Here is a 23,372-nt window from a genome sequence, read left to right on the forward strand (position 1 = left end):
CATTTGTTGAACCACTCCTCTTTCATTTATTACCGAAAGGTTTTCTAACAGCATTTAAACTTGAGATCATAATTTTTCTCCTCAAGTAGTAAAGAGGAATTAACATATTGGATTTACAATTGTTAGTATTTGCACAGGGTTTGAATATCCCCTGCTTGATCTCACAAAGCACCATACATTTGCTGGTAAGAGACTGACTGGCAAGTCAATTTTAGCAGAAGGAGTAGAAGGCGTAATGATCGAGAAGGAGTAATGAGGCTGCAAGTTGTGGAGGAGCAGCACAGAAGTATACATGCTGTGTTTCTAACCATGACTCTTTACACTAGTTCATCAGTGGAAGTCTCAGCTGAGCTGGATGCACAGTCTCCACTAGATGGCGACACCACTTTAATAATCAGCTAAACACATTGGGAAGAAGGAGCATCTTGCACATCACCACCAAGCTATGGCTGAAGTGCATCTTTGACTTGAGTGAACAGGAGGATTGTTTAAATGATGGGGACATTCGAAGTAGGGGGGGGCAGACCAGCCTTGATTATTAACCATGAATACAGGTGGGGAGATACATGGGACTGTAATTGCTGCCTGTCATTCTGTCTCTGAAACAGACTCAGAGGGAAGTCTTTACTCCGAGGCTGCACTGGAAACAAACTCAACTGGCAGGGAGTTTCATTACACCACAGTGTTGCATTACAGGAGCCGTAGTCTATGTATTTATCACTGGATGGCCGTAATCCTCGATGCAGTCATACACAAACAGCCTGTAGGATGTCTCTTCTCATACTGTACTGGCTCCCAAACTTTACAGCACATCATGACCCCGTGTCACAAGCTCCATGTTCGAGCAAAAGCTTCCTCCACAGACTGCTTCAGGATCTAACAATGAAAAGAAGTGGTGGGATGTAACACACACACATACTCAATTACGGAACTCAAGTACAACTTAGTCCTTGTACTTATTTGTACTATTTCCATTTTTTTCTATTTAATGTTTCTGCGTCCTTACATTTTAGAGGGAAACCCTGTAGACTTTGCAGATTAAGATTTTCAAAAAACTTTAAAATACCTTAACTTCACTAGAATTCTTTTTTTATCAGTTATTGAATTAGTAATAATAATCCAGTAATACCTAATATTTAATAACATTTTCCATTGTGCTGCATAATAACTTTAAGTATATTTGGCTGACAGTAGGCTACTTTGGTAGTTGAATTTGAATTCAGAACTTATTTAAATTAGCAGTGTAGCTGCAACACTTTTTTTTCCTTCTTATTTCTTCTGAATCATTTTGTGACGCATCCGATTATGAAGGATTTTTTTCCATTTGGGAACTAAACTATTGCTTTAACACAAACACAAGTTGTTTTTTAAGGAACTAAAGTCTTTGTCTGGCAGCACAACCACAGAACAAGCACAGATTTAGGGTTAGGGGGGTGGTATTGGGTGGGCTGGCTGAGCTCACCGCAAAATTATATATAGACTTCCTGCACCTTGACTTCAAACCCACTAAGACACACTCCAGGAGCTGCAGTTGACGAGGATGAGATTCAGACTGCGAGGTGATTCCCAGCCCCATAACCACTTCAAACACGAGGCATTTACATACATGTTAGTGTTCAAAGTTGAGTTTGGGTCTCTTTCTGTACACCTAAGTGAGGCTGCTGTGTGGTGTCTGTGCTTGTGACACAAAATGACATATACCTCACTGGAAAAACATGCTCATAGATGGGCTTTGGTGAGCACACAGGCACACATGTGTTTTCTGTGTATGTGTCCTTTTTTTTTCACAGAGTCATTTAAAAAGTCTCTGTTGCTCTGGTGTTGCCCTTTTCTGCCCTCGCAGTGGATGTGACACATCCTCTGTCAGTTTCACTCATCATAACAGGTTCCGTTCATCTTGAATCACCGGTGGACCTCAGTCCAAACACTTGTCTGGAGCTGCTCCCCGTGTTGGCTGACCTCTCCATCCACCGGCACCCCCAGCTTTTGAGGGGAATTTGCTGAGTCTTACAGGGTGAGGGATGGGAGATGGGAGGGGGGGCTAAGTCTATTTCGTTTGACAATGCTTTCAGGTGAGCAATGGGAACAGACCCTTCCACCCGCATTCTCTGCCCGCGGTGCTTCTCCGTCTAGCCCTCGTTTGCGCGGTGATGCCCGGAGGAGCGGGGTCTCCGAACCTGCCCACCTCCCTCCTCCCTCCCACCGGCAGCACCGCGACGGACACCGCCGCTGGCCTATCGCGCCGGGGCCGGACCCCCGTCCGCCCTCTCCCTCCCTCCCCCGCGCCCTGCCCGCCCCGGCGGTCTCCTCTCCAGCCCTGCCGGAGCCAATCCGCGACTGGGTGTAAGTAGGGCAAGCCGCTTCCTGGTTCTCAGAAAGGAGGAGCCGGGAGCGCGAGTGGGCCAGCGCGGGCGGCAGACGGGGGGGGGGTCAGAGCAGCTCTGCGAGCCGGCGGTCTGCAACGGAGAGGAGCCGCGAGAAAAACCGCTGACGCACGGTTTGGCGAGGAGCGAGGACCCCAGGTGTGTCGAGCCGAGGACGCGAACGGGGGATGGCACAACAAGAGCCGAGCGAGCACTAATTCGACAAGAAAAAGAAAGAAGAAGAAGTAGAAGAAGTAGGCGGGGAGGGTCGGAATAATCCAGGAAGTGTGGAGGTCGCTCAGGTGGGAGGCGACGAGGCAGGACAGGTGCCACCGCGGGTTCTCAGGTAACTGCTTCACCTGGCCGCGTTCGGAACGGCTGCAAACAACCGCACGTCTTCCACGTTGCATGTGATTTAGGTGACATGTCCGTCTGCTATGACGGCACCGACTTGTCTGTAGTCCCCCCCCCCCTCCCGGTTCTGATCGGGGTCACGGGAGGACTTTCCACGTCACGGGTATTCGGTAACGTCCCGTCGCAATTTGTTCCTTCCTTCATCTCAACCAGCGCGCGCCTCGGCTCGGCTTCGAAACGCTCCAAAGAGAAAACTCTGCTTGCTTTCGTCTTTCCTTCTTTCGTCTTTTCTTTTTTCTCTCTTTTTTTTTGGAGCAGGTGCTGCGGCCGCCGCCAGGTGAGGCGGAGGAAACAGCGGGGTCGGCGGGTACATTTCTGGAGGCTCGGCTGCTAATTATAGCCGAGAACACCGGCTGACATCCAAAACTCACCTGCTCCCTCGCGCACGAGCCGCCGCTCGGGGGCGCGCGGCGCGCTGGATGTTGGATTTAGCCTTCTTGCGCCCAAATGATCCCTTCAGTGGTCTGTTCATCACCACCACCATCACCATCATCATCATCATCATCATCACCATCACCATCATTAACACAATCATCCTCCTCCTCCCCATGGCGCACCCAGTGTTTTATTTTAATCCTGCCACTATCCCGGGTTATGCCGGGCTGTGCTCAGGCTGTAATGTTAGGTTCTCTGTCTGTGACAGTGGGCTTTTGTGTGTCTCATTGCAGGAGTGTGTGTGTGTGTGTGTGTGTGTGTGTGTGTGTGTGTGTGTGTGTGTCTGACTCGCCCTTCTGACAGACCGGCCTAACAAGCTCAACTGGCTTGAGTTTGGTTTCCCTGTCTTAGGCGTCTTATAGGCACAGGCTGTTCAGTTAAATATTTAGGCGTCCATGCAGGTACTTAATGCCTCCCGGGCCCAGGTCTTGTCAAAGTGTTGTTTGTGTGTTTGTTAGTTTGTTTTCTGCCTCTCCGTCTCAGAGGACTGCAGTGGGAGGCTGACACATCGTCTACGGCCTCCGGTTGTGGACAAGCTCAGAGTGAAGGGAGTAAAAAGTTTAGAGAAGAGAGAGAAGAGAGAGAGAGAGAGTCTTGTTTTCTTTTCGTTTCTCTCTTTCTCTCTCTCTCTCTCATTCCCAGTTTGCCAGGGCTTCGCATGCAGGAGCACCATCATGTGAGTGGACACATTTCGAACGCTCTCACGTACTAGGAGGTTTTTCTCACACGTGGAAGAGCCGTGAGGGTTTTGAAAATGAAGTCTTAATGCCAGCTCTGTTTGCCCTAACTTTGTCTGGAACATAAGTAGACATCTGTGCTTCATCCCCCCGTCCCTGCTGTCCTGACTGACCCCCGTCCTGCTCTGCTTTCCACAGGCCCGCCTTGTTCGCACTGCTCATATCTCGTATTCCCTCTGACACTTTCATCTCTTCACTGTTTCTTTGAAAGATTTTGGGAATCATGATCATTCACATGGCGTCACCTCTGTACAGCATGTTAGTAATCGTTTTTATCACAAGAGGTGTGTGCATAGGTGGGAGTGTGTGTGTGCGCTCGCACGCCTTTCTCAACCCTACTGTCTGTTGGAGAACTTCTTTTCATCAGAAGTAAAAATAGGAAGCGGTCAGTTTCTATCCACATTTTTTTTTATCTGTTCTTTTATTAGGACCCCCTCGCCATCACCCAAATACATATTTGTAACAATCCTTTTTTCAGATTATAATCAATTTAGTCTTTTACCTGAAGTTAGAGTTCACTGGTGTTGTCAGATTGACTGGACTATGAAGTGTATTTCTCCAAAATTATATAATGCACTGTTTTTTCGTGTTTCAACTTGCCTTTGCATGAAGATTAATATGATAATGATTTATTAATTCAACCAATACAGATTCAAGCTCTAAAACAAACACAGGCCTGCAGTCAAATCCTATTCTTGAATACTGCTAATCATTGTTAGAGGCTAAATGAAAAATGTCCTTCCTGCTAAACTGTATTTGTAGATGCTCAAACACAAAATGACAGCATATAAATGATAAGAGTAAAGGTGCAGACTCTTCAGATGGTATTTGGGCATGAAAAATTGTTATAAAAGTAATGTGACATACAGTAATGGCAAAAACTATGTCACATCAACTCAAATATGTGTTTTTGTACTGTATTTGTCTGTTAAACTGTTAAACTGATCTCTAATTCAAAAGAAAAATGAAATCAAGTTCCTTGGCTTTTCCCTCAGGTGTATGACCTCTGCTGACCTCTGAGCAAACAACCAAAGAGGAAGGTGTGGGCTGAGCAAGAGAGACGGAGAGCAGGCACCCATCTTCTCCTGGGTTTATGGACTGGAGGTAGGAATCTCCCATTTTTGTTTTAAAATGCGTTATTGTTGCTACATATACGCCTGCCATCCACACTCTGGAGTTTGGAAATGCTTGTTTTAGTTTGAAAACTCTGGGCAGTGTGGACGGGCAAAAAAGGTTGGACGTTTGGAAACAATGACACAGCGTCACCTGCATTCGCTCCCTGATTGGTTCTTATCAGTCACGTCTCGACTACCAGTGGTGAAGGCAAAACGTCTTTACGTACTAGTTTCACCTCGTCATTGGTTCAAGAGAAGAAATCCCTGCTCTGAAAAGTTGCTGAAGTGCTTGTGTAACAAATAAGAAAAGTTGAGAGAGATGTACACGCTCCACATCTGTCCGCTCACTGCATGAAATTTATTGTGATGAATGACAGATTGTCAGTTTTGGAAAGGTGTGGTGAGAGGAGGTTTCCAAAACTATTTGAACATGCAACAGCCACTGAAGTTTCAAAGTATGGCACCTTCACACGGCCGCATTCAAAGGTGTGGCAGAACGCCTGCCATGGTACAGCCAAATGGGGACAACAGTGCAACGCTTTGGGACAGTCTCTGTTCATTCATAGTGTTGCACATATTTGTACTCAGTGACAGAAATAGTCCAGAAGAAGGTCAGTAACTGCACTAATCAGGCATGATTGTACATTTTTTTGGAAAGTTACAGCAGTTATTGGTCATTATCATGTCAACACTGACATAGGAAACCTTTTTAAGACACTTTTTAAGGATTTTACACTTTGTCTGAAGCATTCTGGCGTGTTTAAGATGCTTTTAAGTGAAGCCCCAAGTTGAACTCGATGCCTATGAGGAGCCAAAACAGCAGAGTGAAGGTCGAGTGCAGCATATGAAATGTGTTGTGTTTTTAATGTGTCAGGTTAAGGATACATGTTAGATTAATGTTAATTACCCCCCTGAAGGCACAGACATGGAAATCGAGTACTGGCTGTTTAACAAGAAAAATTGTAAGATTACAAGAATAAATTTATAATTCAATTACAATTTTATTTTTGTAAAAGAGGCAAGACCTCCAAGACTGTGGTTCTTTCTTCAGAATAGACACAGTGTCTTGCACAATCTTTTCAAAGTCCTGATACTTTTGAGGATTTGGAGCTGATGTGCCACGAGATTTAAGTATTTTGTTATTTGTGGAATCTTTACTAAAGTATAACTTAACAAGATGTCCACATTCTTCATGTTAACACAGGCGACAAGTTGATCTTTTGACATTGTCAACTCAGTCCATTGTACCATTGAGAAATCAGAATAAAAGAGACTAACTATAATACACACTACAAACACATGTTTATAAAGGGTTTGGAGGGGGGGTACCTTGTATTGGGGCGGGCCCCCTAGAAAACATTTCTTATCCTTGGAAAAACAATATGAGCTGAATAAAGTGGTCAAACATTTAAATATTTTATAAGGGACCTGGAAGTTAACTCCTCTGTGGTTTGATGACTGCAGACTCTATAACTGCTATCGGCTTTTTAAGGTGGGCTCAGGAATGATGCCAAAAATAAACTCTAGTGTTTAAAATGGGCTGAGGTTATTTATAGGGTTTTTTATTGTTGTGGATAGTAAGCACAAAGCAGCTCTGCATTTTATTGAGCTTTCCAACCTTACTGACAACAATACAACAGCAGACTAAGTGACAGCAGAGGACACGTTACTAACGACCTCCTCAGCTTCTGGCAAACATTATGCAATTAAAATACATTCAGAGAAAAATTTGAATTTGTAAATCTGTCATGGACAGAAATACATTATTGAAAAGTACAATTGCCGATTCCTGTAACCACAAATATACTTTATCAGGGATTATGTGTTTTTCAAAAAGTCACAAATATTGATTAATGGTTTACTTGATAACAGGGGTTAATGAATAAAGAATATTACTGTTATTTTTCACCAAAATAAGTTATATCATGTTTTTTTATGAATGTTCCACCACCATGTGTAGGACTCAAAACTGGGCCTCACACAGAAACAACAGACAATGTAAGGAATACATAGTTGTGACATTCGTTGTTTTTGCTATAAAGAATATCCTGATCACTGAAGTCTCGAATGTGAACATTTGAAGAAGTTGGATTTCACAGGGGTTGAATATGATGATGATAAATTAATTAAATCAATAAATGTTCCAGCTTTAGAAAAAAACACAAACCTGCATTTACCCCCTTCTCGATTACTGATGATAGTCGATAGAAGCAGCTCGAAAATGTCCTTCCCGTATTTTAAATACTTACACAAATTTGCAGCATATAGATAATAAGAGCATCTTGTAGTGACTATTTGGGCATTACAAGTTATTATAAAAGCAATGTTACGTATATTTATTGACACACTTCAACTACAATTAAAAGTGTGTGTGTGTGTGTGTGTGTGTGTGTGTGTGTGTGTGTGTGTGTGTGTGTGTGTGTGTGTGTGTGTGTGTGTGTGTGTGTGTGTGTGTGTGTGTGTGTGTGTGTGTGTGTGTGTGTGTGTGTGTGTGTGTGTGTGTGTGTGTGTGTGTGTGTGTGTGTGTGTGTGTGTGTGTGTGTGTGTGACAAATCATGTGACCATGGCTTTGTTGGAGTGTGACTACCATGTGTCCATAAACTGGTGGGTGAGGGGAAGTCACATCGAGTGGTCTGTCGGATGAGGAACACACACACACACACACACACACACACACACACACACACATCATACTGTATACATACAGACACATATACATGCACACAGTTCCAGGAAATCAGGAAATGCTTTAATTAGGGCATGTCAGCCCTTATAAATTCCCCCTTTTCAGACATTGGTCTTTCAGTTTCATACAAACTGACTGGGGGGGGGGGGCGAAGGTGAGGGAGAGAGAAAGAGAGAGAATGTAGGCGTTGAAAGAAATAAAGGTTTCTCTCTGCCCCTTATATTTGTGGGTGTCTCACCCTTTTTCGAATGTGAACTTCCCCCTGCAACATCTCATTGTTCCGAGAAAATGAGGAGGAATAACTCCTCTGTATTCATGTGTCATCCTGCGCGAGAAATTGGACTTTACTTTGAAAACATGTGATTCAGTTCATTTATTTAAAATACATTTTCTGTTGTAACTTATCAGCTTTATGACGGAAAGTCCCCTTTTACTTAAAAAGGCATGACCACAGGGTTTGACCTCTGGATAAATGCAGCGTTTTTCACCATATATGGTGGAAGTTTCTCCACATTGAGGTCAGTAATGACACAGGGGAGATAGCACGATGTCCTTTATCCAGTCTGCTGGTACTACAGTTGAGTGTTGCCCCCACTTGATCTGTGTCAATAGAGGAAGTTTTGTATCTGCCATTTCCTCTTTTCAGTCATGAGATTCTGTCACATTTGACAGCCCTGGCTCACTCTCGACCACCAGCCTCGCAGCCCACGCCACCCAGCATTAACCAGGCTGCAGGGGTCCATGACTCGTCTTCTTCTTCTTGTAAAGAGTCAGAGAAGAAAGAGTGGGGGGAAAGGCTTGAGAAAAAGCTACAGGGTGACAGAGTGTTCATGATTCAGCTCTTCTAGTAACAGTGCGATTGTTTCTGTACATATTGAGCGGGCGGTTATCATAAAGAGGTACAGTGAGACAACACTTCAGGGAAAGTGAGAATAAACACGCAAACAGAAGCAGGCGAAGGGAGACGGTGATGCTGAAACTGACCCCTTTCATATGTGGCGTTCAAAGGGGAACTCCAGCTGCAAATGGAGGCTTCTACTCCATAATGCTGCATACCATCCCCTTTGGAAAAATAGCATCACTTCTGTTCATTTTTTAAACAAAAACAAAGAGGCTTATTGTTGCAGAAAGGACGCATGACACGTCATAAAGTTCATATTTTAAATGCCATACGTCTTTAATAAAACTCATCTGATTTTTCACATCCGTTATCCCCCCCTGTATCCCCCTAAACATATGCTCATTGGCCCGCCACCATTCAGACTGAGACAAAAAAAAACATCATCAGTTAGTTTAACCTCGTGCCTGTCGTAGTTTTAATTTCGCTCATGCAATCATCTGGTTGCAGACTTTTTATAACACCACAGCAGTGGCTGATGTAGTTGTGTACCAGTGAGCTGGAAGACAAGTCCCTCCCTGAAGTTATTCTGAAGTTCTGATATAATTGTACTTACAGTAAAAACAAACCGTCTCCTCGCCTCCTTGCATTATTGACATTGTCATGAAGGTGACGCATCGTTCGCTCATCATGTCCTCTAATTGTCTTTTTCCTTCCGTCTGCTACTGCAGCGTAGTTTTCATTTTAAAAAAATATCATCTTATCTTTCTTATGGTTGATATGTTTGTTTTCTGTGTTGAAGTTTGTCTTCCATTTATCTCTCCATCTGTTAGAGTGGTCGACAATCTTTAATTAACTGAGCACAGGAAGAGGAAACTGATCAGGCTCAGTTAGTTTTGCGAAATTTCTGTGTGTGTGTGTGTGTGTGTGTGTGTGTGTGTGTGTGTGTGTGTGTGTGTGTGTGTGTGTGTGTGTGTGTGTGTGTGTGTGTGTGTGTGTGTGTGTGTGTGTGTGTGTGTGTGTGTGTGTGTGTGTGTGTGTGTGTGTGTGTGTGTGTGTGTGTGTGTGTGTGTGCGCGCAGTGCTTTTGCAATATCTTACTGTAGGTCTCTTGTGTGGGAGAGCAGCTGCAGTTGTTGAGACCCTCCCAGTGATGTTGAAACTCGATGTACTCAACAAACTTTTACCGTAACAATGTGTTGTGTTTAAACAGGTCTGCTTGTCAACACATGGTTTTAAACTAACTAGTTTATTTACAATTCTGTTCAGTTGTTTTTTGCGGCCTCCATCATGTTTTCTGCAGTGGAATACATTGTTTAAATATATTAAAAAATTATGATCTTTTTAACATATTGTAGCCTTTTGATCAAATTATATTAAGAATCTGAACAAAACAACATTCTTAAGGACTTCAAATGACAGACAGAAATATGTTATACCGTATTTTATGCAAATTTAAAAAATGCTTTGCCACTTTTTACGCATTGCTTATATAACTCTTTATTATCACCCTACTTATGCAAAAATAAAAGGTATTCAAAAAAGAACAGTTCCTGGTTTCTGTCAGACAAAAAGCTGAAGGTTTCTCCTCTGCCACTTTTGTAGTTTCATAGCTTTATTAAAAAGAATATAAAAATTTGAAAGTGCTAATTTTGTAAACTGCTATTTGTGTCTGAGCAAAGATTTTGAGTCTGATATCGGCCGCTGTCGGACTGAACAGTGACCTCTCAAGTTGCGGATAAACATTCCCACTTCACCTACTGGAAATATTCTTTCTGGCAGTCTTTTTAAACTGTAGAACTTTGTGTGCAAATAATTAATTTTGTTGATTCTCCATGTTAATACCAAATGAAAAACGGGTTCCTGCTCTTGGTGCTCTACTCCACCATCACACCTACACACTTTGTTTGTTTGCACCGCGGACCGACATGTTAAAACAGCCCTGCTGAGTTGCAGCATGTATTCAGATAATTTTAAAAAAGTGCTTGACTGGGATGACACTTAATCACTCTTTCATTTTTAAGTTTGTTTCTTATAGTGTAGTCAGTTGTCATATTCCTCATTCCTCAACTTTACCTCAAATGAAATCATCAGATGTACAAACATCATTAAAACTGCATGTTTAAAATAAAATGTCTTTCCTGCTCTGGCATGTTAATTGATGCAGGGTGCAGTATGTGATTCGCCCACACACCTTGTCACTCCAGTGTTCTCACACACACACACACACACACGCACGCAGGCACGCAGGCACGCACGCACGCGCGCACACATATGCACAGTTGTAGAGTGTTGGGGGTAGAAACTGCTGACCAGATAAAGAGCTCGGAGAGAGGGAGAGTAAAGTGTGAAACCACTCCGTCAGCACGCCATCTCTCTCACGTCTGTGTGTGTTCTCCATCTTAGGCTGAAACTCCCTTTTGGTGATGCTAATGATAGAGGTGGCTTCTACCACATCTCTCCCTCCGACATCTGCACACACACACACACACACACACACACACACACACCTGCAAGGACTCTTGCTACTTCCTGTGGCTGCGTGCATGTGTTCACCTCTCGCTTGATCATGCTGTTTATCTCCCAGTCGTCATGTCACGGCTCCTCTCCCTTCTCTTTTTCTGTCTCCCCCCTTCCTCTCCCCTTGTAACTCAAATCTCTCTACTCTTGTTTCATGTCTCCTTGCTCACACAGATTGTTTGAGGCTGGGACTAGATTGTCCTGTCTCAACCTCCCGTGTTGTCTGCATTATCTTTCAGAGTATCTCTACACCCACTCCCAATTCTCTCACTCACTCTCTCTCGTGTGTTTCCTCCCCCGTGCCCTCCTGTTTCTTGTGCGATTTCTAAGAACATGTGTGTTTTTAGAAAACATGCCTCCCTCATGTTCCTTTTGTTGTCTCATCTCAAATCTCAGACCGTTTTCCTCTTTCCAACCTCAGATTGATTTCTTTTCCTCCTCCTGCTCTCACTGTGCTGTGGCAAACACAGCAGATATATATGTTACACTCAAAATCTATTTTTGGTACTTTGGTATAATACTGAATAATCAGTTTCAGAGATTTTACAGTATGTGCCTTGAGAATAACACGTTGCTTTATGTTTTACAAACTGTTTTTTAAACTAAATTCACAAAAAATCTTCAATGGGCGGTTTGGATTTATCAGCCAAAATACTTCATTCATCCCTCAATGGGAATTTTAGGCAAGTGAGTTTGCAAACACGATTTCACAAAAAAAAAAAAAAAACACTATTTTATTCTACTATCTACTCTAGTAAAATGACAACTAATATCTTAAAATTCCATTGTGTGCAAATATCTCTAGAATTGTCATCACCAAAATATCGATTGCTGATGTTTTCAGTTGTACCCGGTCCTTACATCCAAATGTTATCCGTACAAAGATTTTTTTTTCTCCAAAGAAAAATGTTCTTGACATCATTTTAAGGGCAAAAGTTGGTGGATATTACAGCACAGCTCATATATGTGCACCCAAATGTCTTGTCCCGTGTGTTGATAAGCTGATAATCCTCCGGCGTTCAGGGCTGGCATGCAAACGGGCTGCTCTTATAGCTCGCAGTGGAGTGTTGTGGTGTGGGAGGGCGAGGGGATAAGGGCCTCCGCTCTGCCAGCCAAATGAATAATGTAATGTGTTCTAGGAACTAAGACCACAGTGTGCGCATGTGCACACACACTTACACACACATACACACTTACACACACTCACACTCCATAATGCCCCAGTTACAGTAAGGACAGAGGAGGGCTTGGTTGCAGGGCCTTTTCTTGAATAAAAGACAAAACAAACTTCTGCTGAGTAACACCAGCTGAACAGACTTCCCTCTTTTGCTCTCTTCTTTTTTTAAACATTTTTTTTTTTTAACTCTACTTCAGTCCAGTGTTGGCAGGGTGCAATTGTTCTAATTATCATGATGTCTCAAGACTTTGACAAATTCAAATGCCGATTCAAATTCTCCCTGGTCGCGTCTGTTTTTATATCTCTTGGTGGGATGCAAATGTTCCGTCTGAAGGGAACTGTTGGGACTCAGAGCTGGCGGAGCTTGTGTTTTACCTCCCAGAAGAGATGGTATTATTAGAACACCTGGATGTGTCCATTTATCGTGTGTAGCCAGGATTCGTGTGTTTTTGATCATTATAACTGTTGCTTAAATGTGAAGGTGTTGGCTCTCTGATGGTCCTGCTCTGCTGGGCTGAAAGCAGCAGCTTCGGTTTGGCAGACGTGTGTGTGTGTGTGTGTGTGTGTGTGTGTGTGTGTGTGTGTGTGTGTGTGTGTGTGTGTGTGTGTGTGTGTGTGTGTGTGTGTGTGTGTGTGTGTGTGTGTGTGTGTGTGTGTGTGTGTGTGTGTGTGTGTGTGTGTGTGTGTGTGTGTGTGTGTGCATCCCCCCTGTTTCCTCCTCCCCTACTCTTCCTTAGAGAAGGTGTCCCAGCATCACACTCACTACCCCAAATAAGTGAGGTAAAAAAGAGAGGGGGCATATCTTTGTCTTTCTTAACTTGTCTGTCACAGAGAGGCAAAGTGGTGAGAGGAAGACGAGTGTGTGTGGAGGAGAAACGGTATGAACTTGAATCTTACTTTCCATTTGTCTGCTTTGTTGTTGTTTTTTCTTTCGCACAGTATAGTGCTTGTTTAGCATCTTCATATGCTGTGGTTGTGAATAATATCTCAAGAACGGGATTTTACCTGAATGAAAGTGTGTGTGTGTGTGTCAGTGTGTTGTGTGTGTGGGTGTTGTGCGTGTGTGTGTGTGTGCATTTAGGAGTGTTTCATTTACTGTACAGAATGGACACAAAGATTATTTCAGTTGCCACCAGTTGAGAACATAATTCCAATACGAAATAATTTGAAAAACAAATAAAAGTGTTGCTAAATTTCTTAATTTTATTTGATCTGTTACGTTTCACGATTGATTTTAATTTCTGACTTTGGTAAAGTCGAGGACTGATCCACATTCTTGCCTTTCTAGTCATTTAAGTACCGAGTGTATTGAGAAAACCATCTCCGCACATGTAGCGAACCTTACATGCTCACATTAACCAACACACTCTCACACACACACTCACACACACAAAGAAAGAGTCACAAACACACATGTACAGGCACTTTGGAAAATATCTGACATCAGAATTCATGAAAGCATTTCTCCTTCTCCTCTCAGCCACAGTTTTCTGTGAATAGTATAAAGTCATATTTTCCCCCTTAGCGCTGAAGCCTGATATAATTGAGGTGGACTGGGAAAACTTACAGCCTTTAACGGAAAATAAGAGCCATAAAAATAATACTAACAGCTCTGGTTCCAGTCGTCACACACTCTTGGTGTGTGCAGTGGGATTTTGTGATATAGACGTTGGATGGATACCATGACCTGCTTTTATAAAGAAGAATAAAACTTTGTTGTGCAGGTTCGGTCAGTCCTGCAGCTGTCATTTTCCTGGCCTACACACAAATAGTCTTTTTTTTAGGAGTCGTTATAATTCATGGAACTAGTACTGGACAGTACCGGTGGATTTAAGTTTCCATTTCCTCGTCAGTACAAACGAATCCTTGACGTATTCTCTTCTAAACATGGTTCATTTGTTTGTTTGTTTTTTTGCTTTATTTAATGGTGTTGTCATACAATACCTAGATATAAATTTGTGACATGTGGCTTTTGTAGTTAAAAAGAAATGGTTAATAATCTTTTGGCAATGTTATCAGCATTTTAAAACTAATGATTAAATCCACATTAAGAGTTAATGAGAGGGGAAGAGCGTGCACATACCGAAAGCAAGGGACGAGGAAACCGTAGAGTTGCAGAGGAGGTGAATTCCTCCGCCGTCGACATAAAGAGTGGGAGGTGAGAACAGAATGAAATAAGAGAATTGTTGGTAAAACTTTATTCATGAGGTTATTAATGGCGATTTAACAGTTGAACAGTTTGGCAAACTCTCACCCTGGGTTAGTAATTGTTGGTGGAATATTTGAGTTTGCATTGTTGCACAGTATTTGTACATTAGGATGTTCAATAAAGAGCTGTAAATTGTATTCAGAGTTTACAAAGCTTAGTGAAATACTTTGTAAACACTCTGCAGGCGGTCTTTCCAAATAAAGTTGAACTGAATTGTAGGAAGGATAACATCTTAACATCTGTACCATTAAATGAATAAAGAGCAAAAAGATATGAATGACAAAAGGACACGTCAGTTATTTGACGTTAAGAAACTGAACCCCAGTCGTCATGATCAAACCTACAATGAAAGCAACTTGGATTGATAGTATAGTTTAATACGCGCTTGTTTTTTTAGTGAAAACCAAAATGTATTTGTTTTATCTTCCTGTGGGTTGTTTTAAGATCAGTGAGAATGTGTTGCAAGATTCAGCAACTTATGCAGACATGTCCTTGATGAGCAACACAAAACACAAACGAGGCGAAAAGGAAGGAGAAGGGGGTATAAGAAGTGTGTGTGTGTGTGTGTGTGTGTGTGTGTGTGTGTGTGTGTGTGTGTGTCAGTATTTAGTGACTCACAGATGGACAGAAAATTGATGGGAATCATTGTAACTTCTTTGCAATCTTATCATTTTCCGAACACGTCTTCGTTCAACAACATATGCCTGAAATAACGAGCTTGAACCACCAACCACCCATGATGCTTTTTTTTTTTCTCTCACCCCTGTGCCGGAAATTTGACGTGCGTTGTTGTCGTGTGCCCCTCCTCAAACCCTTTTGTGTTCTCTGCACTGCTTTTTCCTAAGATTTTTTACATTTTCTTTATATTGGCGTTACGCTTGCGTTGCGGCTTTTCAGAAATTGCAGCCAAACATGATATTTTGTGTATTGGGGCACATCATAATTATTATTAAGAGCCCTGTTTTCCTGTTAATGCTGTTAAACCATGTAGTTTTTGAAAAGGAAAAAACTTTTCTGTTATCACAACGAGACAAACTGTTCACATACAAGGTTGAGAGATGCATTTAAACTTTGTGCTAAAGAGACTTAGATAGTGAGTTCAAGTTTGTTTTTCCATCCATGATGCTTATTACACAGACAGTTTTATTATACAGGGTATGTATATGATGGTATTATACATCTCTGTAAGATGCAGCGCTGCAACTTACAGTTATAGAACTTACTTACTCACATTGACCCATTTTGGACATATGGCTGCAAGAGTTATTGTAATTGTTGGTAAATCTTCATGTTCAAAGACAAGACAGAAAAGCAGAGAAACAGAGAACGTCTAGCATCTTTGCTCAGAATAGTCACTGGTATCTTTTTCAGGTGTCTATTGACTGCGTTGCTTTATCAGCTTGTCCTTGTATGATTTGTGTCTGTGTGCAGACAACAACGCACACATTAACTTCCTCACTTTTCTGGATCAACAGTAACCCCAACAAATGTTGCTTGTGTTGCCTCAAACAGAAGAGATAACTCTTATGAAAATATGTTTCACCTTGAAAAATCAGAGTGAACATCTGTTATAGAGGCCACGCTGTTGTATAATCACGAAAAGTCAGTGACGTTCCTCGTGCCTTGGTTTCAAAGGAAGAGCTCTCTGCACCTCACGTCAGGTCGTACGCTGTAATACCATTTAAGTCTCATACTGCGCCTACCTGAATATTTGTTCTGGGGTGTAATATGACTCATAATGACAATATGATTTTGGTTCTTACATGGTTGTTCAACTTTGACATTCACTGAGTTGCCAAAAAAGAAGATATTGGTATTTCTGAGGTGTTTTGGGTGAACGTGTTGGTTTCCTGCCCGTCAACCAGCTCAACTCCCGTTCGTGGATCTGAAGCTTGAAGGTTATTTGTTCTACACGATCCACAGTCCACCCATGACCCTAGACACACTGCCACCCATCTACCTGTGGGCCACATCCTGAACAGGGAGAGGTTCGACGCAAAGATGGTGTTTATCGGAAACTGTTCGGAAAATGAGCCGTTGGGCTTTGGAGAGGGGGTGCGTAGGCGATCCGGGGGGAGGGGTATCTCTGAATCTGGCTTCGTCGCCGTGCACCCTCTTTTGATACAACAGGAAGGAGCGTGAGTGACAGAATGTGCGAAAGAGTTAGACATCCCCAAGGATGAGAGCTTCACCCCAACTTCTGACAAAGAGATCAGAGCTTTAAGTTACACGTCTGACAGTAGAAGGAAACAAGTGGTTTGCAAAAGACGGAGAGAAAGAACCGCGAGGGAGAAGATGGACGCCGTGACATATGCACTGCCTCGGCTTCAGCTGACTGTGCCCATGCCCATGAAGACAGGGAAGGTAATATCGACATTTATTTAACCTCTGGTTGCTTCAGCTTGTTCTTGGGTGTGAAAGCGAAGGTATGATATGGATTTTGAAGGTTGGGAAAGATCGAAAAGTTTGAGCTGCATTAAAGCGCTGGCAGGTACTTTAGAAGTATTTATTTAATTCTACTAATTTTACGGCTACCTTTTTTTGTTGTTTTAAGGGTGGAGCACGTTTTATAGGTTATCGTAAGATCTTTACAGAACACGTTAAATCCAACAATAGTGGGTGGGGGGAGCCACAGAGTGGCACGCAATTTGTGTGCATGTGCATTGTATGAGGGTGTGCATGTGTGTTTAATAGGGTGTGTAGTGGAGCAGGTTAGTCAAGTGGATGTGCCATCGTCGTGCAGAGCCCTCTGGGCACTGCGTGAACACTGTTATTGGATGGCCAGGGGGCTGCCCGTTGCTATGGGAGGGAGATGAAGGGCAGGGAGGGGGGGAATCTGGAGGGTGAGTTGTTTGTGGAAAATCTGGTCTGCTCAGGTGTGTGAGAGATATTGTTGAGCAGGTATGTTGTGGACAGGGTGAGGTGCGAGCTTAGGGAGCCAAAGAAGGGAGTTGTTGGGTCTTATTACCGGCAGGCCTTGTTCCGTCTCACAAAGAGAACTAGAGTCAGTTATTGTCCTTATTTGACTCGCATCAGGACATTTTACCTTCAACCCAATGCTCATACCACCGTGTTCATGAACTCCACTTGGCAAATACTGAGCTAAAATAATGAGGAATAGACGCAAATATTTATTCCTGTTATCATAAAGTTTGATATTCTTCTCAAGCTGTTTTTTTCCCTTCCTCATTCTTTCACTTTTACTCCCCCCCAGCGTTCACCCACTCAAGCGTGTCACTTCCTCCCTCTTGTCTTTTTTCTCTTCCACTTCCATTAGTCCCTCTCTTTCTTCTCCAGTTATTTTAATCAATCAGCTAATGCTATAAAGGTTTCACACAGGAATTAACCTACTGCCCTCTGGTTACACCTACAGTGCATTGTATAATCCCGCATCCTTTTCACCTCATTGCTATCGATCCTTCCGCTTTACGTCTCCCCTGCTCTGATGATTATTTTGTCTTCTTTCTCTTATTTCTTCTTCTTGCTTTTGTATTTTGCCTCTTCTGCCGGCTCTGTCCTCTCCTCCGCATTCTTCCTCTGATGCCCCAGCTCCCATCTCACTGGCCAAACTCACAGCCTCCTGATTTAGTAATCAGGAGACAAAGTACAGGGGGGATGAGAAGGGGAGGATAAGGGGAGAGAGTTGTTGCTAAGCCTGGTTTAAATAGTCCCTCACTCGAAAGAGAACACTGTCAGTCACGCTACAGAAGATTTACTTTTGGGACATTTAAGTCTGGCTCGGCTGTAGGGTGAACTCTCATTCCTCACAACTGCAAAGTTATAATAATGACACTAATGCTATTTATATCCACATCAAACTGTAACCAATCTGTAATTGACCTCAGAGCTTTTCCACTGACCTGATCTTCTCTCTCTTTCCTGCAGGTGGCAATGTCTCCAGGAGAGGACGGTCTGATTGGGATCCCCTTCCCGGAGCACAGCAATGAGCTCTTGTCCCACCTCAATGACCAGAGGAGGACAGGACTCCTCTGTGACCTCACCCTGACCTCCCGCGGGGCGCGCTATCCGACTCACCGCTCTGTCATGGCCGCCGTCAGCCTATACTTCCGCCGGCTGTTCGGGACAGAGGAGGGGGGCGGTGAGGGCGGAGGGGGTTTCAGTGTTTGCCAGCTGGACTGTGTGGCACCTGATGCCCTGGATGCCCTGCTGGAATTTGCCTACACCGCCACCCTGACCATCCCAAGCTCTGCGATGAGGGATGTGCTGCAGGGCGCTCAGCTTCTGGGCATTCACTGTGTGGCTGATGCCTGCAGAGACATCCTGGGGGAGACAGCAGAGACAGAGGGGGAGACAGCAGAAGAACAGAGAGCACAACACACACAAGCCACTAAGAGGGTGGTGGACAGAGAGTGTGATGTAGCGATAGGGTCCCGAAGAAAAAACGACAGAAAGAAGGTGAAAAAACTTGGGATGCGTCACATCAATCCCTCGGTTTTGCACCCGTCACCTGCTTCTCCCGTCTCACACCCTTCGCCTGCATCCGTCAGCCTCCGCTCACTGCCGTCTACGCAGCCGCCCAGCCCTGAACAGGAGGAGCTCTGCCTCAAATCTGGGCAAAACGGAGATCCCAGGTCGATCAGAGAGCCAGGGAGGGGTGTCACCGTAAACGGAGGGAAACTCCACTGGCTGCATGAGCGCCCGCGTATCGCCCACCCGCCTCCTGCCCCGCCCTCGAATGATAAGCTGTCAGAGAATGATGACATGGAGGGTTTTGGTGATGATTGTATGCTGATGGGAACCACCTCCATACCCCCCTCTGGAGCTGAGCAAGGAACGGCGACATCAGCAGTGGGAGGGGGGAGGAAGAGGAAGTCTCAGACGCCCCAGCAGTGTCCTGTCTGTCAGAAGATCATCCATGGAGCGGGAAAACTGCCTCGACACATGAGGACACACACTGGAGAAAAACCCTTCCAGTGCTCTGCCTGTGGAGCCCGTTTCACTCGGTACAGAGAGTTCTTCAAATATGCACAAAACAAAATCGTTAGATGTATGGTGGCCTGACTGAATTTTTTTAATCATGTTTCTCTTACTCGTACCCTCTTCATTCTTCATCTTCCTTTCTGTTTCTTCCTCAGGAATGATAAGTTGAAGATCCACATGAGAAAACACACAGGCGAGCGCCCCTACCCTTGCCCCGACTGCCCTGCCAGGTTTCTACATTCATACGACCTCAAAAACCACCTGTCCCTGCACAGCGGGGCGCGACCCTTCGAGTGTCCGCACTGCCACAAGGCCTTTGCCCGAGAGGACCACCTCCAGCGTCACTGCAAGGGACACAGCTGCCTGGAGCTGCGCACACGCCGGCCCAGGCGTGGTCCTGAGCTCCTGGAGGATGTGAAGGATGGGAGAGAGGACGGAGGCAGGAGACAGCACCCCAACCCTCTGGAGGCTTTGTCCTCACAGGCCCACTCCTCTGTGTTTCACCCCCACACGGTCCTGGATGGTGGGAGTGGGTCCAGTGCCGGCCCTCCACTGATGTTTCCAGGTGATGTCGAGAGGGGCCGCGCTCTCGCCCTACAAGCTCTGGCCCAACTCGGGCCTCACAGGCTGGCTGGCTACCCTGAGCTCTTCCTGCGAGGGCTGGAGCTGCGAGGGGGCAGAGAGACGGAGGTAGAAGATCCAGGGGGAACCCATTCACCAGCTGTGCTTCGTGATCGATGGGCAGATGAAGTAGAAGAGGAAATTGGAGATGAGGAAGTGGAGGAAGAGGAATAATGAAAGAAGAATGTGTGTGCGTGTCTGTGTGGTAAAGCATCCACAGTAAAAACAAAACAAACAAAAAAATTCTCAGGTGGCTGGACTAATGACCTGCAGCTCCCATATACAGAGCGCTTTAAAAAAAACAGAAATAATATTTAAAGAAAAAAAATGGAAAACGGGTTTTCAGAGATATTTTAAATGTTTGTCTTCTGGCTCTTGGCATTTGATTTCATTTGTTGTTTAAATTTTATTTGTTGTTTGCGGTTTAATTTGATGTATTTTAGGTTTGCGCTGTTTCTTTGTGATTTTATTTTATTTTTCTAGCTGGACGTGTGTGTGTTGTGTGTGTGGTTACTGGGATGCTTTTCACTATGCAAACTAAAAGCCAGAGCTGCAACATGGAGGAATATTTGAAGATGTATATTTTAGTTACAACATAATGTATTGATTCAGGTGCAATCCAGATGTCATATCAAGTGGATCACGAGAATGAGCTTGTGTGCTCGCTGTCCTCTGGTGGTTATCGGTGGAAATGCAGTCTAATTAATCAAAAATGTTCTGCACATTACAAGCAATAATGTTCTTTGTATCTTTTCTTCTAAGTGGTTGACTCTTTGCTTTGATTTGGTCCTTAAACCAAAGATTTTATTTGAACCTTTTTTATTTCTTAAATCTAAAGTTAACAGTGAGTGGGGAGAAGTGATTTGTGGCCAATGTCGGGTTTGATGAGAAAATCCTTCCCAACTGTTTTTGATCGCCATCAGAAAGAATCTGCTTCCATGTTAGAGTGTTTCAGAGCGGTAGAGCTCTGTGTTAAATGCCTGACCAAAAGAGACAAAGTTTGGATGAATGAGTTGATGTTGATTGATAATGAAGACAATTCTACTTTTCCCAAAGGCTGTGGATTTCAGTCTTCCAATGCACTCGTTTCGGTTCCTTGTTTGGGGGGGAAAGGGGTAGAAGAGGGGCACGGTGAGGGGATGAATACGATGGCTTTCCCCCATTTCTTCTGTATTTATTTATTTATTATTATTTATTATGGCTCTTCTGCTGAAACTCTTACGTGAGACCAGATCTAGAGTTGGAAACAGATTCCTCATCCAAGTCTTACAAGAAGCTGCATTGTGCTAACAATTTTGACTCAACATCTTACACCTAAACGCCTTTTTTTACAGGCTGCGTGTCTTCTTTTGGCAATTCTTCCTCGATTGCATTCTTTGCACATTTAACCCTGTCAGGTACTGCAATAACACAGGCACATTCCACCCAGAGAGAAGGAAACAGAGCAAATAAGAAGTAGGGGGGGGGGGGGGGTTCAAACCTTCATTTTGTAACTGGGACACAAAATTGACTTTCCTTGTTTGACATTCTCATCATGCTGTTCTGTTGTTAAATCAACATGTATAGTACTGTATCAAATTATTGCTCGGCAGTTCTTCTAGATCGGCCACCGCTGTGTCTAAAGGGGCCATTATCTTTTTGAGTTTATCTATCTTCGACCAAAAACCTTTTTAGTTTCATCGTCTTTCTCCGGACCAGTACATTAAGGCCTGTTGCAGGGTGTAATGCAGCCGTTAATGGCTTTAAAAGACAAGTAGTTGTCTTTTTTTATTTCCAATTCCCGTGATACCCATGTAGCCAGAGCCTGCTGTAGCAGTTGTGCCGGTCTGGCCTTGTGTGCACTCTCCGCCCCTCGCTGTTGTAGTAAACCATTTTTTATTTCCAGTTTATTTGCACTATGAGATTTGAGAGCTTCAAGCCTTTTTGTCTGACCTTCTACTAGTCCATTAACACACTCAATACCATTTAGAATTGTGATTGACGTAGACAATAGGCCTACTTCTTTAAAAACCCACATACATTGAATACTCTTCCTCCTGTATAGTAGTTCATGTCAAATGTAATATATATTGGGAGCTGCCTTTGGTTTTTTTGTGCTGCAACTATTCTCAGGAAATCTTGAGCAATGCACTAAGTGATTATACAAAATATAAAATGGGAAGAAATAGTTTGGTGCTGCAGGGTGACTGACACTCTTCATGGAAGTGTAAGGCCAGGAGTTTCAAAAATAAGAGATTTTGTAGATTTTGTATTAGATCATTTAATATTCAAAAGAAAAAAATAAATCTATTATGAGGCAAAAGCAGACAAATGATCATAATGGCAGTGAACTACTGGCCTTACTGGAACCAGTCCAACTGGAATGACGGTGTGGCCGTTGGTGATGTTCATGAAGGGTGTTGGTGCTCCCAGTCAGAGCTTTGTGAATGAATGAGAGTTAACTGATGCCAGCTGTGAAGTGTGTGTTTCTGTGTGAGCTGTTTGTTTTCTTGGCTTCGGTGAAGGGACATGGGGTCTGGTATGAGCAGAGACCCCACTATCAGGGATATATTTTTCTCTTTCAGTTTTTAGTGGAACCTTCTCAGAGCTATGAATTCATTTTCCCAAAGTTCAGTTCATGTAAAGAAAAGAAATAAAGATATCTAAGCTTGCCATTTTTGTTTTATGTGTTATTGTTTTATGTTACAAATAAAACTATTTTGTAGGCAGATACTGATATCCATATTTGAGAGTGTTCAGTTTAAAGATCATCACAGTTTTCTCTCTGTGGTTTGTATTTCTAAAATTCTTTGGCATATCTGTACTGATATTTCTTATTACTCGGCCAATACTGAATATCTGTGACAAGAAAATATTGTGCTCTGCTATCAGCCCATGGATCAGTCAATCTCTATTGGTAACCTGTTAAACCTATGAACCAGATATACTAAAAAAAATTATGTCAAATGACGCCAGTCTCCTTTGTAATTAAAAAGAAAAAATGCCAATACATTTTTGGACTGGCAATATCTGATGTAGTTCAAAGAGACAGGAAATAGATTCCTTAATCTTCAAACCATTACTTAGAGTATTGTCTGGACGGGAAATTAATCATATGTCACCAATTTATTGACAATTATCTGCTGCAACACAGACAATAATTTTAGCATATAATCTCTAATCGTGAATCACTTTAAGGCATCACTGTGATATATTTACCTATTTTACACAGCCACACATGGAGCGCCATTCATTTTCAGAAAATAGGCATGGAGGTGTAATTTGCCAATCGTCAGCCACTGTGTGGCCGGTACGTGATGTGCAGTAGTAACATGTAC

At 43.3% G+C, this 23,372-nt stretch overlaps 1 protein-coding gene across 4 annotated transcripts; it reads left to right on the top strand.

Annotated features, from left to right (window-relative positions):
* The first annotated feature begins 2,378 nt into the window (after positions 1–2,378).
* zbtb7b (zinc finger and BTB domain containing 7B) lies at positions 2,379–22,707 on the top strand. Of its 4 annotated transcripts, none has more exons than XM_035634302.2 (4): positions 2,379–2,709; positions 4,945–5,053; positions 18,379–19,457; positions 19,590–22,707. In XM_035634302.2, exons 3-4 carry the CDS (start codon positions 18,385–18,387, stop codon positions 20,227–20,229), a joined length of 1,713 nt encoding a protein of 570 aa, XP_035490195.1. In that variant the 5' UTR covers positions 2,379–2,709; positions 4,945–5,053; positions 18,379–18,384; the 3' UTR covers positions 20,230–22,707. The 4 variants fall into 4 exon arrangements, with proteins under 4 accessions (XP_035490195.1, XP_035490205.1, XP_035490214.1 ...); XM_035634312.2 differs by lacking the exon at positions 2,379–2,709 and adding an exon at positions 3,458–3,888; XM_035634321.2 differs by lacking the exons at positions 2,379–2,709; positions 4,945–5,053 and adding an exon at positions 13,074–13,162.
* Positions 22,708–23,372: the final 665 nt, after the last annotated feature.

This window comes from Scophthalmus maximus, chromosome 1 (assembly GCF_022379125.1).
Source record: "Scophthalmus maximus strain ysfricsl-2021 chromosome 1, ASM2237912v1, whole genome shotgun sequence".
Taxonomy (NCBI): domain Eukaryota; kingdom Metazoa; phylum Chordata; class Actinopteri; order Pleuronectiformes; family Scophthalmidae; genus Scophthalmus; species Scophthalmus maximus.